At 33.4% G+C, this 16,186-nt stretch overlaps 1 protein-coding gene across 2 annotated transcripts in view; it reads left to right on the forward strand.

Moving 5' to 3' along the window:
• TUSC3 (tumor suppressor candidate 3) overlaps positions 1 to 16,186 on the forward strand; it is a 110,845-nt gene that overhangs the window by 82,516 nt on the left and 12,143 nt on the right. For both annotated transcript variants that reach the window (XM_012573477.5, NM_001245134.1), the window contains 1 exon segment: positions 6,497 to 6,560. In XM_012573477.5, coding sequence (XP_012428931.4) covers positions 6,497 to 6,560 — 64 coding nt within the window.

Here is a 16,186-nt window from a genome sequence, read left to right on the forward strand (position 1 = left end):
AGGGATGGCTGCTACAGGAAAAATAGGTCACCTAACATGTGCTATCCCCAGTAGATAATAGTATCTTCTGTGATGGAAAGAAAGCAGGGAATTAGATTAGGCTATTATTCTGAGATTTTGACAGACATGACTAGGCCAACAACTTCATAGGGAGTCCCCTATTGGGTTCGTAAGTAAGTTAAAACTGATTTCCTATATGAACCGAACAAATACTAATACATTGGAATTAAACAAGAATATTTGGAGTGTATGCTTCAAGTGGATCTATGTGAAACTGTGCTGGTTTTAGAAAGCATAATATTTAAATATGTAGCTGCAGTAACAGAGTCAGAAAGATTGACCTTTTGAGCTGTATCAGATTTTATTCTTAATTCTGCTGGGTAGTTTAAACTGGTTTTGAAGTGTTACATAGTTTGCTTAGAAGAAAACCTGTCTGGAGAAATGCAGGTATGATAAATAAATCACACTGTAAAACATTTATATGCCTTGATGTTTGGTTTCAATTTTTTTGCTTTTCTGAATGAATCATTTGTCCTCCATAAAATGTTTAAGCTTGTTCTGCACTCATACTTAAAATGAAAATGTCTTAATGCTATTGTGAGACAATGTTTTAGGACTTCTGCTTTTTAAGTATTTAAATACTGCCAAAAGTCCTGCTGTTCCTGGACTTAGAAATTATGTAAAATCTGAATTGATGGAGAATGTTGCATGGTTCTTTTTCTCTCTAAATTAAGAGAAAATAACATCTGCTTATACCTAATGCATGTTCTTGGCAAAATTAGTGGTCTTTAATTAAAGTATGCCATTCCGAAGGCTCAAGCATAATTATGTAAACCATGGCTTTCTGTAATGTTCCTTTCTCTGATGAATTTCACCCTGAATATTAATGTAGTGAAAGAAGACAGATCAATAGTGCTTATCCTAGTGGTGTGGAATTCATAACTCTCTCTTTGGGGAAGTTAACTACTTTGTTGCTTCATTGCTTTCTACATATGTTAGCTTGAACTTGGTCTGTTGTCTCCTTCAGGGCACAGTTTCCATCTAGGGATTTCTCCCAACCTACAATCCAAATTCAATTAATAATTTTCAAGAATAGTTATTAGCAAAATTGTCTGCTTTTGATCAGTTTTCAATACACTTTTTAATTGGATGTGTATCATATCTCATAAACTCAGGGTGAGTTATTTCTCAGTTATCCTAAATTATACTTCATGAAGTAGCTTTATATTTTATATTTTAGGCTATTGCTAAACCTAGATCAGTTTAATCAGCTCCCTTCACCCTAGTATCTTTCCTGTGCATACTAATGGAAAATAAACATTGTGATGTTTGTTTTTAAAAAGCACCTGAAATCAGGTTTTCATTCTGGGTAGTCCAAAATTCTTTTTGCTTAAGAATTAGCACATGACTTGCAGAGGCCTTATTTCTCCTTACTTTGTTTCTGGTTTATTTAGACTGCATTAACAGAATGGAAACAAAGAGCACAGACTATAGTTAAGTATATTACTGAACCATGACAGCCGTCACTCTTGAAGGGAAATCACAAACGTACGTTGCATTTATAGAAATTTTAAAAGAATATTACATTGCTATTATCCTTGAGTATTGTGGTGTGGGATTTTATATGTATTTATATATATATGTGTGTGAGTGTGTGTGTGTACCATCTGCAGTTCAATAACACTAAATATTTAATGAGTTTATGAATAGTAGATAAACATTTAACACAGTTGTGTAAGAATATGCAGGCATTGAACAATTGTTTGTCACTGCCAAAGAAAATGGCCTGATTTAGGGATATGATTATTCCAGTTCAAAATTCAAATAGCTTCTTTGAAATGAGACCTGATACGGGAGAATGGTTGAGTTGGGGAAGGACTGGTTGTTTAAGGTGGGAGTGACTCAGCCTATGGTTCCCCTATTAGTCCTACCACCATGACATTTGCTGTTGTCTGTTGTGTGGCCCTGCTAATTGTGTGGCTGTCCAGTTTTCTGCTCAAACTATGGTTGCCTCTCTTCTGACAGACTTTATCTTTGCACTCACCTAGTCCTCCCTCTTGATGCCTTAAAAATGAAAGAGAAAATCTGAGATTAGTAATTAATTTATTTAAAGCATCTGCCTAAAGCATTTGCAGCCAGATAGACTTCACAGTTTCCAAATATTAAGTGGATTCAGTGTCAAAAAGCAGAAAACTTGGCAAAACCAGAAATTGTACTTCTCAGTGTTTTAATGGTTTGTAGCTTCAAATAAAATTTCATGAGAATGTCATTCAGCAATCTTCTTATAGAAGGAAAGAAGTAGTATGAAAATAAAGAAATCTCACATATGATCAGTTCCGTTCTTTAGTTTGAGAATTGATAAATAGCTAATCCTTCAATAGTCCTTTAGAAATGTTTCTTTAAATACATTTCTATTTTAGGTAAGTATTAATCACAGAGGGATACGAATTTCAAAATTTGATGAGTCAGTGGCCATTGCGGTGTACAGAACTGGTGTGTGGGGAGTACATTTGCATAAATATGTATCAATATGCATATAATCTGTGCTTCAAGTGGCCTCAAAGTATCATCATATGCCGGTAGGGAAGGACACAAAGAAAAATGCCATACAATTCTCACCATTCACTCTTCAAGAAAAACTGTTTGCCATAAGTTTTTACATTAAATACTGTTCTCCTGTCTTCTGAAAACATCTCTGTTTTTTGTCTTAGAAAATAGGTCTGAAGGTTCACTGAGGAAAAAACACACCCTGCAATTCTTTAGTGAAGTGGTTAATATCCATTCCTCATAAGAATTAGGATGAGGTACTGTTATAAATTCAGGTGATTCGCAATAAGTTGTCAAATATAAATTATTTTGGTTAATCTTCATCCTTGAAATAGTCTGTCACTTTCTTTACTTACTAAGCATTGCTCCAGTTGAGCCATAGCTACAGAGGAGATATGCCATGCTACTGTTTTGAGTGCTTGGAGAACAATGTCTTGGGGAGGCAATTTGAGGACCCTGTTGATCACACACAGATCTACTGCTAAGTAACTTTTAAGAATCATCTACCTAAGAACATTTGTAATAGAACAAAGAAGTTGGTAGTTAAAATAGTGATTTTTCTTGGTGGTTTTTTTTGATTTTTCGTTTGGTTGTTTTTTGAGGGCAATACTGTTCTGTGAACATCTACCTTATTTAATACTGTGACAGAGTGGCTTTCAACTAGTGCTTTCAATTACTTTAATTCTCTCTGTTAACCTGAGGTCTCTTGACCTCTCAATCATGAAACTTGGGTTTTGTGTTCAAACTGGCTACTCCCTTTGCTTTTATTCATTTCTGTCCCCTCTCTGGAAACATAACAATTGTCTCCTACTAGCTTTTTAATATACACATGAGATTTCCAGGAGTAAAGCAAAGAACATCCACTTCCTTGTAAGCAAGGCTATGCCTTTAGCACCTCTCATTTAAAGAAATAGAGTTATAACATGGATCCCTGGGAGACATTTAGCCAGAAATTCATATTCTAATTTTTTTGTTAGGGTTTTTTTTTTTTGTTTTTTTTTGTTTTGTTTTGTTTTTTGTTTTTTGTTTTTTTGTTTCAGATTTTCGTTTGGTTTGTTCAAGTATCACATTTGCAAATACGCAGTATCTAGTTCATGTTTTTTTTTCCTATATACTAAGTATCAGATGGCAAGTATTACTCTTATATTTCACCTAATTAATATTGGTAATGAGTATGTGTTTGTTTTCATGATTTTTTTTCCTAAGGACTTTTATCTTTTGAGATGCTGTTCGAATTCTTATATAAATATGCATATTTTGCATAATGTAATAAAACTAATTGCTCTGTTAATTTAACCAAAAGGTAGGGAAAGATATTCTGCTCTAAATTGTTTATTTATTGTTATTAGGATTTTATCACAGTGATTAACAATGAATCAGAAGAGAAGGCTCTGGGGAGACCTCATTGCAAACTTTCAATACTTTAAGGGGTTTTATAAGAAAGATGGGGACAGATGTTTTAGACCTGTTGCAATAGGACAAAGGGTAATAGTTTTAAACTAAAAGAGTGTAGATTTAGACAAGATACAAGGAAGAAATTTTTTATCATGAGGATGGTGAGACACTGGCATAGGTTGCCCAGAGGGTTGATAGATGCCCCAGCCCTAGAAACATCCAGAGTCAGGTTGGACAAGAGCAACCTAATCTAGTTTATAGTCCTACTCACTGCAGGAGAATTGATCCAGGTGACCTCTAATGGTCCCTTCCAAAAGCTGTATCCTTATATTATTGTGATATCAAGCCTGCTAGTACATTACATTAAATCACTATACCACTTCAGTAACATTCAAGACCTTGCCATAAAGTTTTTAAAATCAGAATTTCTTCTAATACTTCTTCTTTTTAAAACCAGGATATGATTTTAAAAGCAATAACAATCTAATTCATTTTTGAAACATTTAGTATTTTTTGTGGTGTTTCAGCTTTGCATTATAAGTAGTATAATGGACAGTATTGCAAACTGGGTTTTCTGAAAACTCTGATCATCCTTAGATGATATTTTTTTTAGATAATTAAGATTCTTAAGATAAATTTTAGGTATTTTTTCAAGTGTTAATAGCAGCTGAAAAATCATGTTTGAAATTTTCAGAGTTGAGAGCATATTTGCTGGCATTTTTAAAACCATCATACTGTACAGGTTTGACAGCTACATGGTTATAAAACTGTCCTATTTCATTAATTAAATTCTTTGTATTTTTTTCTTTTTTTATTCCCAAGTGAAACCAGAATTCACACAAGCTGGAGGGATATTTTTTAATAAAGTTACTATGAGGGTCAATGAAGACCAGCACTTAAAATGTGATTCCTCCCCAGTGTGGAACAGGCTTTGGTCATCAGAAGCAGTAGCATAAAATTTTTGGAAGTGATTCTTCATTCCTGTTAGGAGAAAAACTCAAAAATGTAATGTCAAAATAATGACAGAAGGTCACTATTCACAGGACAATAGTCACAACTGAATCAGAATACACAGTCTATCAAGCATTTTAACTTTGGCATTAATTTTTATTAATGTGAAATATTCATTTCTTTCCTTTCTGTTATGTGATCGTGTATATATAGCTCGGTGTGTGTGGGTGTATATGTAGCCTTATACACTTATAAATTTATAAGAAGTCATGCAAAAAAAAATCAAGAAATACAGTTTGGCTCATTGTCATGTCAAACTTCAGTGAGATATTCTTATGAGATCAGTGATTTTTATCTTGTTAAAGAAAGAGAGAAATAGAAACTTCAGGTAAATGAAGATCTTGCCTGGTTTAGGTTTGAATTGGTTATTTGAATGAGCATAATGTGATTGAATTTTGAAAACAATAGATAACAACCTACCGAGTAAATATAAATTACATGATCTGACACAGCATCTATCAGATTTTAACTCGTGTGGGTGAAAGCATTCCTTTGTATGCTGAAGCATCCAATTATTTCAAATCTGAGTTCTGAATCATGACAAGGATGCTACTAAGTCAGAATTATTCAGAATAAACTGAATTAACACATGTAAGTTAAATAAACAATAAACCCCTGCATTCAGACTGAGGGCAAAAAGTTTTCTGTTTCTTTACCTTACTAGTGAGCATTTTTCTTTCCATTTACTTAGGGTGAAAATTTTATCTATGCCTAAGAATAATATATATAAATAACACTTTCAGAACATGGTTATATTTAATTTCACATAGCTTGCTATGACAAACTGTACCCAGTGTTTGTAATTAATACAGGAGAGGAAGACAGAGAATCTCCCTCATTTTGTGCATGTTGTCAGCCCTTCAGATTTTTGCTTCCTTTATTGCTGTCATAGATAGTTAACAATAAACACTAACAACTTTTCACTAATATACTGCAGATTCTTAAAATAAATGTACAAAAGGAGCCCATTAACAATAGTTATTTTGGGTAGAGAGCAGTAGACTGTGTTAGACTTAGTTTTAGTATCAGCATTTATTTTACAATATTTCCATATAAATAAAATGGTTTATGTATTAGGAACTTCAATGGACACAATTGTAACCTACTGGAGAAAGACAAAATTGACTTTGTATGAAAAAACTTCACTCAATCTGAGAAAGACTAAAGTATAATGATTTGTTTGAGAAAGGCTTCAGTTTTCACTTTTGTAAAAACCATGCTGTGGCATGCCCTTGATTTTATCACCTCCCTTCTGAAAAATTGTATCACCTGAGCAAATAAATGCATGTTCTTTATTCCACAGTAGCAGCACTGTGAAAAAGAGCCCAGCAAAATGCTTTCCTGTTACATTTACTCTATATATGTGTTTCGTCTAAATTTTTAACATTCCTTTTTACTAAACCTACATACATAAACTGTGCTATTAATTTCTAGCTGTTGTTGCCTGCATTTTTCTGCAAAACAGGTTTTATTCTCACATATCTGGTCATGCCATTTTCAGTGAATTTCTTAAAGAGTAATATTTTTTATTTTTATTTTACAGAGTTACATACATGGAAGCAGCCAGGCTCAGTTTGTGGCAGAGTCACATATAATTCTTCTGCTGAGTATCCTTCAAACTGGTGATAAATATTAAAAACCAATATGAGGTACAGTGTGCTGTTAAATAAAATTTCTCTGGCAGTGAATATCATTGAACATTAAAGCAGGTATTGTATTTTGGCTTACTTATTATATGTTGAAACAAATATTCATTGTTGTTTCTATTTACTGCCAAGTAACACTGGCATTGCTTTTCACCTGTGTGCACCTTGTTACCTCCTTTGTTAGTCTTGTGCCTGGTAACTATTCTTTCCAGGGTTACCTTTTCAGTGGCAAAACACAAATCTTTCTTATAATTAAAAATTCAATGAAAAAATGTATTTTTTTACTTACAAAAAAGGCATACAGTAATTTACCAAACGTGCACGAAGATGATTTGTCCTCCAATACTCCTTGGATCTTTGTCCCCCACCTAATACAAACAGTTTACTACTACTTCTTGAACCAAATAACTCAATCAGTTTTGCTCTGACATCACCTCCTCACAGAAAGACTTTGAGACCTACTTTTGCTCTTTCAGTCTTAATGAGTCAGAGAAAGTTAAGTTGGGGTTTTCAGGGCGGGGGTGGGGCTGGGGTTGGGTATTTTTTGTGAAAGTTTTAATAAACTGTAAGAAAGACTTCTATTCTCTCTGGGATTTTTAACCCCTGATTCTTACCATCTTTCTTCATTGAATGAGAAGTCTAAATACCATTTAACCATTTTTAAAGTTCAGTAGCTCCATTACAAATACCTTTCTCTAAGGGGAACAAGCAAAAGAAAATAGTATTTCCAATCTGCAGTAATAGATGGATCCAAGTTTTATGATCATGGCTACTCTTTTATTCTCCCTGAAGTTATGTTGCCTTAGAACCTGCCCTTCCTCTAACTTCCCTGTGTACCTTCATTTTTGGCATTTCCTATCCAAAGACAACACCTTCATTACATTCATTTCCCTGACATCCATTTTGCTACCTGTGAAACCTTATATGCCTAATAAATAGATATTATTAATTTAATTTCAAAATTCTGATCATATTTTGTAGAGCAAATATATTTGCAATTGGACTGGAATGCTGTTTCCGGTTCTGGATCTCTCATACAGGAATGTTGCAGACTTAATTGAGGGAGTACAGCAAAGAGCCACAAAGATGATTAGGGGATTGTCCTGTGAGAAAAGGCGGAGGGAGCTGGAACTGTTTAACTTGGAGAAGACTATGAGGGAGAGGACATGAAGAGGAAGGAGACAGACTTTCTCAGTAGTGCCCTTTGACAGGGCAAGAAGCAGTGGACTAAAACTGAAAACCAGGAAAATCAGTCTGAAGATAAGATGCTTCCTACTTGTAAGGGTGCGCAGACGTGCAAGCAGGTTACCCAGAGGGGCTACAGAGTTTTCATCGAATTTCCACCTGAAAACTGCCACATCGAAGTTCAGTGATAATTGCTTTAAATGCTGCATTTTTAACAAAGTACACAGAGACAGCTATTGCATTTCATATGAAAAATTTCTTGTTTATTAGATAGGTATACATCTTACTGGTATCATCTTTATGCTTTCCTTTGTAGAGTTGCAATTTATGATTTCACAGTTTTCTGCTTTTCATGAACTGCCACAATTTAAACAAACCTGTTATCTAAAATAATCCCATTGACTGCTTGAGAATGAGACAAGTAGACCCCCAAACCAGAAAATATTAAAAATAAAAATTTTGTTGATGACATGTTTTCTCTGACTCAGGCATTAAAGTTATATACTTTTGTTGGCAGATACTGTCTTTAAAACAGGAAGTTGGCTAGCTAAATTAATGCAGCTGTCTGAAAGAATCCTTTCAGTGATGTTGTTCATTGCCACTTGCAGAAAGAATTCTCTAAGGTTTCATTTCATGGCTCAATATGTTGAGATGATTTTTTGGTCACACACAAATTTTACAATGAAATCCTTCACACAAAATCTTGACAGAGTTTAACAGTTACTCATGAAAATTAATATTCCTTTATTCTTTCAATATTGCTAGTAATTTTGAGCTGCTCAATTGCTTCTTCATTATTTTTTTATTCAGAAAATGTTGATAGAAAATATGGGATATAGGAAAAAAATATGCCTGATTCATTTTATCCTTTGAAAGATGCATTGAATTTTAAAACAGGATATTACTATTCCAGTAATGTGCACCTTTCATTTGGTTGCTTCTTTTTACTTTGTAGTAATAAGCTTGTCACTTCTTGCTAGATGTTGAAATGCAATGTCGTATTTCTCTATAAAGAGAATTTTTTATACCTCAGATGAAAAAATATGAATTTCCTTTGAATTTCTGTATTTTGTTTTAGATAGTGATTCTACCCCCTCTGCTACTTGATTTCGGTATACAGATCTGGTTTTCCATGCTGTACCTACATAATTAGGACTTGGGTAAGAAGGACTTGTGAACATGTCAGGTACTCAGTTTAAGTCATTTTATAAGCAAAATTATATTCAGTAAAATCTATACAAAGTTTACGTACCAGGTAGATGTACACGTACAGTGTGCTCATCAAGGACTGGTAATAGGGGTGAATTTCACTGGCACTAGGGGTGGGCTGACCCTGGCTGGACAAGGGCCTGCCAGAGCCACTCAGTCACTCTTCAGCTGGTCAGGGGAGAGAAAATGTAGCAAAACACTCATGGGTCAAGATGAGGACAGGGAGAGACTGAGGGAAATTAATTGAAGTTACTACCAATCAAATCGGAGAAAGGTAATGAGAAATAAAAACATCTTAAAACTACTTTCACCCCACCCCTCCCTTCCTCTTAGGCTTAACTTTACTCCTGATTTATCTACCTGGTCTCCCACAGTAGTGATGGAAGTAGTGTCCAGTTATCACAATTGTCTTAGCCTCTCTTTCTTCCTCAGGATGAGGACTCATCACACTCTTCCCTTGCTTCCTTCTATGGGAGAAAGTTCTCCATGAACTTCTTCAATGTGATCCTTTCTAGTGGGGTGCAGTTCTTCATGAACTTCAGCAACTGCATGTCTTCATAAACATGTAGCAGAGATCAGTGAAAAGACATGGTTGGATATCCGAGAATCATTAAGGTTGGAAAAGACCTGCAAGGTGTCATGGTGCTTGTATATTATACACTTCTGTGACTTCCAGGCTATTACTTTGAGCAGTTTGTGTTATGCTGACAAGATGACTCTTACTCAGTTTTTTTCTTTGGCTCCCCTTTCTCTTGTATTGGAGAGTTAACTTCAGGAAATAATTATGGAAATCATAAAAGCATTGGTTGAAAGGGATCTCGGAAGACTATATACTTCAGTCATCCTGTTAATGAAGGATTATCCCTAACACTGGCACTTGACTTTCATGCTCTTGTCTGGTGCAATTTTTTCAAAACTTAAGGATGGAGATCACGTAATCATCACTTTCATGTGAAGCTGTTTTTCATGCAGTGTGAACCTTCCAACCTAGAGTTCATGGTGCATTCTGGTATGAATTACAGTCTTGTCTGACATAAAATTTGGCTTCCCTTTGGATTTTTTTTGCCAGCCTTATAGAATTGGTGGAAGAGCTTTAGTGAAGCTTTCATTAAAAAATGAAGAGAACACTCTATAGAATAGAAGTATGTGATCTATTGTGTTTCAGATTTTTATTGCCTAGGAATAAAACAAAAGGTTGTGGTTTTTTTAGTTTGCTTTTATTTATGCCACATTATACAACATTGTTCACCATAAATCAACAGGTTAAAAAAAATTTTAAAAAGAAAATATTTTTATCATTATTTCCAGAAAAAAGTATTAGGGAATAAGAGTTAGGTATAAATTCGAGGCTATATCTGTAAAAATATGCCAGTCTTTTCAGTCTGCTTTCAGCTTTCTTTGAAATTGGCCAACTTTTACATCCTCCCCAGAAACAACAAAACCTTGTTATCACATGCAATTGAGAAGGAAGTTTTATGTAATATATCGTTATAATCAGTGCTTCAAGCAACTGGGTTCAAATTACACACTTAATACCTTGGAAGGGGTTATAGAATTATTTCAGTATAGAGACTTTCTGATGAAGTAGAAAATTTATCAAAAAGTCATTATATAAATAGAAGTATAACTGCTGTGGAATAAATATAGCAGATGACAAAAAGAAAACATTTAAATAAGAGCATGGAATACATTTTTTAAGTGAATTTTATTATGATAAATTATATAAAAGCAGTAACATATATGGAGATGTGAACGTGCTAGACATTATGCAGTCTGTAATTCAAGGTTTTGCTTGTGAAGGGTTCGACTGTCTGTAAGGACCCTAGGGCTACATAGTTTACACAGGGCAATAACTTAGTTCACAGTCATAATCCTGGTAAGGCAGTCTAATTGTGTGCTAGGTATCCAATTCTACCATGCAAAAAGAGCACATTTTCATTTAGCAATGAAGTTTAGCAAGTTCTCTTGTTTAAATTTTCTCAAGTTATCATCAGTTTGCATCCACATATATTAGTGCAGCAATTACTTTTAAGAACATAGAGAAAAATTGTGCAAAACAAAATTACCGAACAGAATAAATGATTCAGGGATTTTTGAGCCAGATTGACTATAAAGAATATTATAGATTCTAGCCATCAGTTAATAAATTCTTAATTCCTTTTAATCTTTTTTTAAAATTAATTGTAGGATAGTATTCTATAGCAATGAATTTTCAGTGTATAATATATATAGTATGCGGAATTTATTCCTTTAGGATTTTTTTAGCCTATAATTTGCACAGTAAATGTACTGTGTGACTTTAGAATATAAGTCATGGTAAGTAGTCTATTCTCTCTCTTTTTTTCCCTTCTGTTTGGAGCTTTATGGAGTTCGCCAAATATACTTCTCTTTTCTTCTTTCCAAGTTGAAAAATTATCTTTTTCCATGCAGAAGATGCTCCAGGCAGTGATGTCTATTCTTGCAACCCTCTTCTGACAGAAATTGGGTCATAGATAAAAGGAGTCAGCAGAAATTATCGGGTACTAATAAATTTTTTTAAAATGCTGAGTAATTTGATATTCTTGGAGTGACAAGAAAGAGCAACTAAAGACATGGGTATTGAAGTAGTGTTGCTAGAGTTATTAAGAAGACATAAAGGTGAAAGAGAGATAACTTTGGAATGAAGAGTGTCATTGCCTAAGAGAAATTACATGCAGTAAACTGCCCAATCAGTATTACTGTTGTAATTAACTACAGTTGAATACAGATAGTGTATATGGCTGTTATATCCAAAAACGCATTGAAGTGTGCAGTGTTTGGCTGTAAATATTGCTCTGGGTGTCAAGATACAGGAAGAAAGATAAGGAATAATAATGTTGGATAAGCTGTGTTGAATTTAAAAGATTTCTTAAATTCTTTTTATTCCTCCTTTTTGTAGACACTACTCAGTATTTCTAATTAATTTTCATCAAGTTTTTATGTAATTCCCTGGAGAAACAAAACTGCTTTGAATGTAATATGTCATAGTTTTTTCCTTTTTGTAGTAACAGTGGATCCTTACTTTAAGGAGTAAATTTACAAGTAAATATTTTCATTATCAAAGGAGTTTCAGTTACTAAGCATACTATTTATTTATATATTTATTTTATCTCCTATACAGGAAATAAACCTAAACCATTATTATAGGAATTAGCAGTTATCATTAACCTGGTATGTTTTCTCATTATTACTGTTAAACTTAGCATTGATGCCGATTGAGCACATTAACCTAAGTAAAAATGGAAATGTCTTTTCAGTTTCCTAATTTGAATTTCCATGGCAAAGTTTAATGGGACACCTGCATAGGTAGATAGGAGATATTGATTGAAAGGGAAGAGGAGAATGCTTTTTGGTAGCATTAAAATGACACCTGTTATCAACGAGATTTCCTGCCCTACAGAGGGAATTTAAAGTAAGTATATTACATGCCACTGTGGTGTGAGGAAAGTTTTCCACAGAATGTGGAAGAATGTGAACAGATGACTTTATATATGTCAGAGTCACTGAGCATAAGAATCTGAAAGGGAGGGAGGGAGGGAGGGAGGGAAGCTGTCTGATTCCTTCTAAATGTAATGAAGCATAAGGAGACCTAATATCACCCTTTAGAAAAGTCATTAAGGTCCCTTAAATGCAAGAGAGATATGCAGAGACCTTAAATTTACAGTTGAACATTTGTTAACACAACATGGAACATCACTCATAATCTTTCATCAGCTAATTGCAGTACTCTGGAATTGGTGAACAACCTTCACATATGATGTGTGTCCTCTGAATGAATTTACCAACTCGGAATTTCAGTGATTTTCAACCATTTTCAGTTTCTGATTTAAATTTTCCAATAGAAAAGCAGACCCGTGCAAAGCTAATTTTGCTGTCAGCTGCTCTGGCAATTGGCCCATTTTTATTTGCCTTTCGCAAATAGCTGACTACTAGTCCACACAACAAGAGGCATTCACTGACTACAGGCTGAAGACATTTTTAAGGGTTTTTCTAGGCTTCGGTTAATTATTTCAATGAAAATTTTAATGGTTAAGGAACATGTCTGCTTGAATGGCTAAAAGATGTAGAAATCTAGTACAAAGTTCAATTTTTACGTTTTGGATCCACATATACTTTTTACTAAATGGAGTAGTCCTCAAGTGCATTCAGAGAAATAAATTATATTGCCTAGATCCTAGCAATGATGGAGAGTAGAATGACAGCCTAGATTCCCATTGATGATGACTTATGGTGTGGAAAAGAATATGTGGTATTCTCAAAAAAATATTTATAGGGTTTTAGAGAAAGCAAGAGCGATTGTGTCTATATGCAAGTATCAAATGTGTGCTACCAGATGAGACATACTAGGTCTAGCGTTTGAAATAAAGTGTTTGAAAATAAGGGAGATGTTGTAATATCATTAGAATACTGAGAGAAATTTATCTAGCCTCATAAATACTTAAAAATAGCTCAAATGAAGTTTGTTTTAGGAAATGTGTCTGCATTTAAAAATTAAATTAAACTGTTAAGAAATCCCCTCATTTATTTGTTTCTCTGGTATGCTTGACATTAAAGAAAGTAAAGTACTGTTATACATCTACCTGTTCTAGAGGTGTTTATACTTTTGTGATTTGAATATTTATTTAAAATACATATTTACAAATTTAGAGAAACAGATTACAAAATATAAGCAAAGCTAAAAAAATGTTACTATCGGGCAAACCACACTATAGAAATTTGGAAGATGGACAGGACTAAACCTGAAATTTCATTAGATGTAATCTATACAACCAAAAAGGTCATAAATAATAAATGTAAAATTAATTTCCCCAGTGTTAGTTTTAGCTGATCCTAAATGTGAATAATTAGGATGTAAATCAGGCTGAAAAACTCTGAATGTTTGATTAGTGATTTAACACACACTTAATCAGGAATGTCTATGCTCCATTTTGCAGCTGAATTAAAACAGATTCCAGAGTCTTTTTCTTCTTCTGATGCTTTTATATGGCCTTTCCATTCTGAGCTGTGTAAAAGCACCACAAGAGCAATGATTCCATCCGATTGTCTCTGGATTAGAGAGACAGATTCATAAATTGAAATTGAAACTAATGAAATTAATAATAAACTTTTTCACTATAGGAAATTCTATATTAGTGTGAACTCTATTCTCTGACTCTGTTAAAATTATAAAAAAGCATCAAAAAGGAAAACAGTATAGTGTAGTTGGCATTTCAATGGTAGAAATGCAAACGTTAAGCTACTTCACTGTTGTGACATGCATATTTCAAGGAGTTGAGTAGAATTACTTGAGTGCCAAGACTTGTGTGATACTTCCTAAAATTACTGAAAAACCATTCAGTTAAGCTGAAGCCAGAAGGTTTTAAACAGAAAGTGTGTTCAGGGTTGTTGTTAGAATTATTACAGCTGGATTCCTGGCCATTTAAAAATACTTAAATACAGCTTGATTGTGTGTTCATCCATAAATCCATATTCAGATAAATAATTTTCAGACTGTTCTTCACTCTTTCAACTTCTGATTTAGAAATCATCCTTTTGCAGTGAGATTAAATATACAGGAGTTGGCATCTTAAACATAGAAGTTTAAGTCTCAGTAGGAAAAGGTTAAAATAAATATCTCTATCAGCGTAATATGCCCTCTTGTAAGAGACCAGCAAAGCATTTCTCAATTTCTCATGTTCGAATCATCACCCTCTGGCAAAAAAAAAACAAACCAAACAAAAAATAAAATCAAAAAAGAAAAAAAAATAAAAAGGAAAAAAGAAAAATAAAGAAAAGAGAGAAGATGAAACCTCCATTGAGCTTTTTGTTGATCATATTACTCCTTGACAAAAAGTATGTGCTTTTATTTGTTCCATGTCTGACAAATTGAACTAGCAATTTTTAAAGATTGCATCATAATCTATCCCCATTTTAGGTAGCAGTAAACTGAGCACAGACTCAAGTGGGTGAATATTTTCTTCTCTAGTTTTTCTTGCTCATGCATTATTAAGCAACTGCGTGATCTGCATTTTAAAGGTGGTTGTTTCTTTATGTTTGTAATGCTAATGCCAGATTTTGCACCCTTGGCAGAAAAACAACTGAATATGAATGAGACCACTAAACTTTTTTCACAAAAGTAACCAAATGTTAGTCAAGCTATTTTCTCTCCTTCTTTCATTCCTCACTTACTACTAATTAGGAATAAATTTGTGACATAAAGATATGAATTATGTATTACATTAATAAACTTTGGAATGGTCAGGATTTCTTCCTTTTGGGCATTCTGTGATTAAATTTTCTATTAAAGTATGCTAATAATAAGTATCCCAAATGTACATGCAATTAGTTTCATTTTATAGGATATCTATAATTTTAGATTTTATTGATCCAATATTTTTTGTTCTGTGTTGTTTTGGATTTGGGGTCTGGTTTTTTCCCTATTTTTGGTCATACATCTTGATTTTTTCGGGGCTGAATGTTTTATTCTGTTACTACTGATCATTTTCTGTATAAGCTTATAAATTGTAATTATTACTATATTTTTTATTCTGCTTTAAAACTGTTGTTATTCCTATATCAAAATTCAAAACCTTTTGAAAAGCCCTATGTAAATAATACGTTTTCATTTTTTATGAAAACATGTATCAGGTGGGAAAAGGAAAAGCAGAAGTTTCATATTTAAAAGTTTAATAATTTGAGAAGGTATATAACAGGATTTACACAAAAAAATTCAATAGAGGAAGAAATTTATCAGAAAACATTTTCTTTCCATGGCTTATATGAGTGCCACATTCCTCTCATCTTTTCAAAATAGTTTCATAATGCATAGTGAGGCAGCTAAAGAGGAATTGGAAAATAAGTACATCTTTTGATGCATCATTTTTTGCAGATGAAAATCTGTTCAAGTAACCCACTTGCTAAAATTTTACATTCTGCACTATTAGAGAATTACGATACTGTAAAAGATTATTTTCAGAGCTGGGACTGTTGCTTTATGTTGTATAATATCAAGACATTGTAAAGGCATAACATAGGATGTTAGAAATGAGTGAAAAATAGTGAAACAAGCTATATGTTCTGTGGTAAAAAGCTAATTATTGTATCAAAATGACAACTCAGGTTGAATTTTTATTTTAGCAACAGAGACCGGAGGCAAGTACCATGCACAGTGTTACAGTGCAGATATGAAGCCGATA

Source organism: Taeniopygia guttata, chromosome 4 (assembly GCF_048771995.1).
Source record: "Taeniopygia guttata chromosome 4, bTaeGut7.mat, whole genome shotgun sequence".
Taxonomy (NCBI): Eukaryota; Metazoa; Chordata; class Aves; order Passeriformes; family Estrildidae; genus Taeniopygia; species Taeniopygia guttata.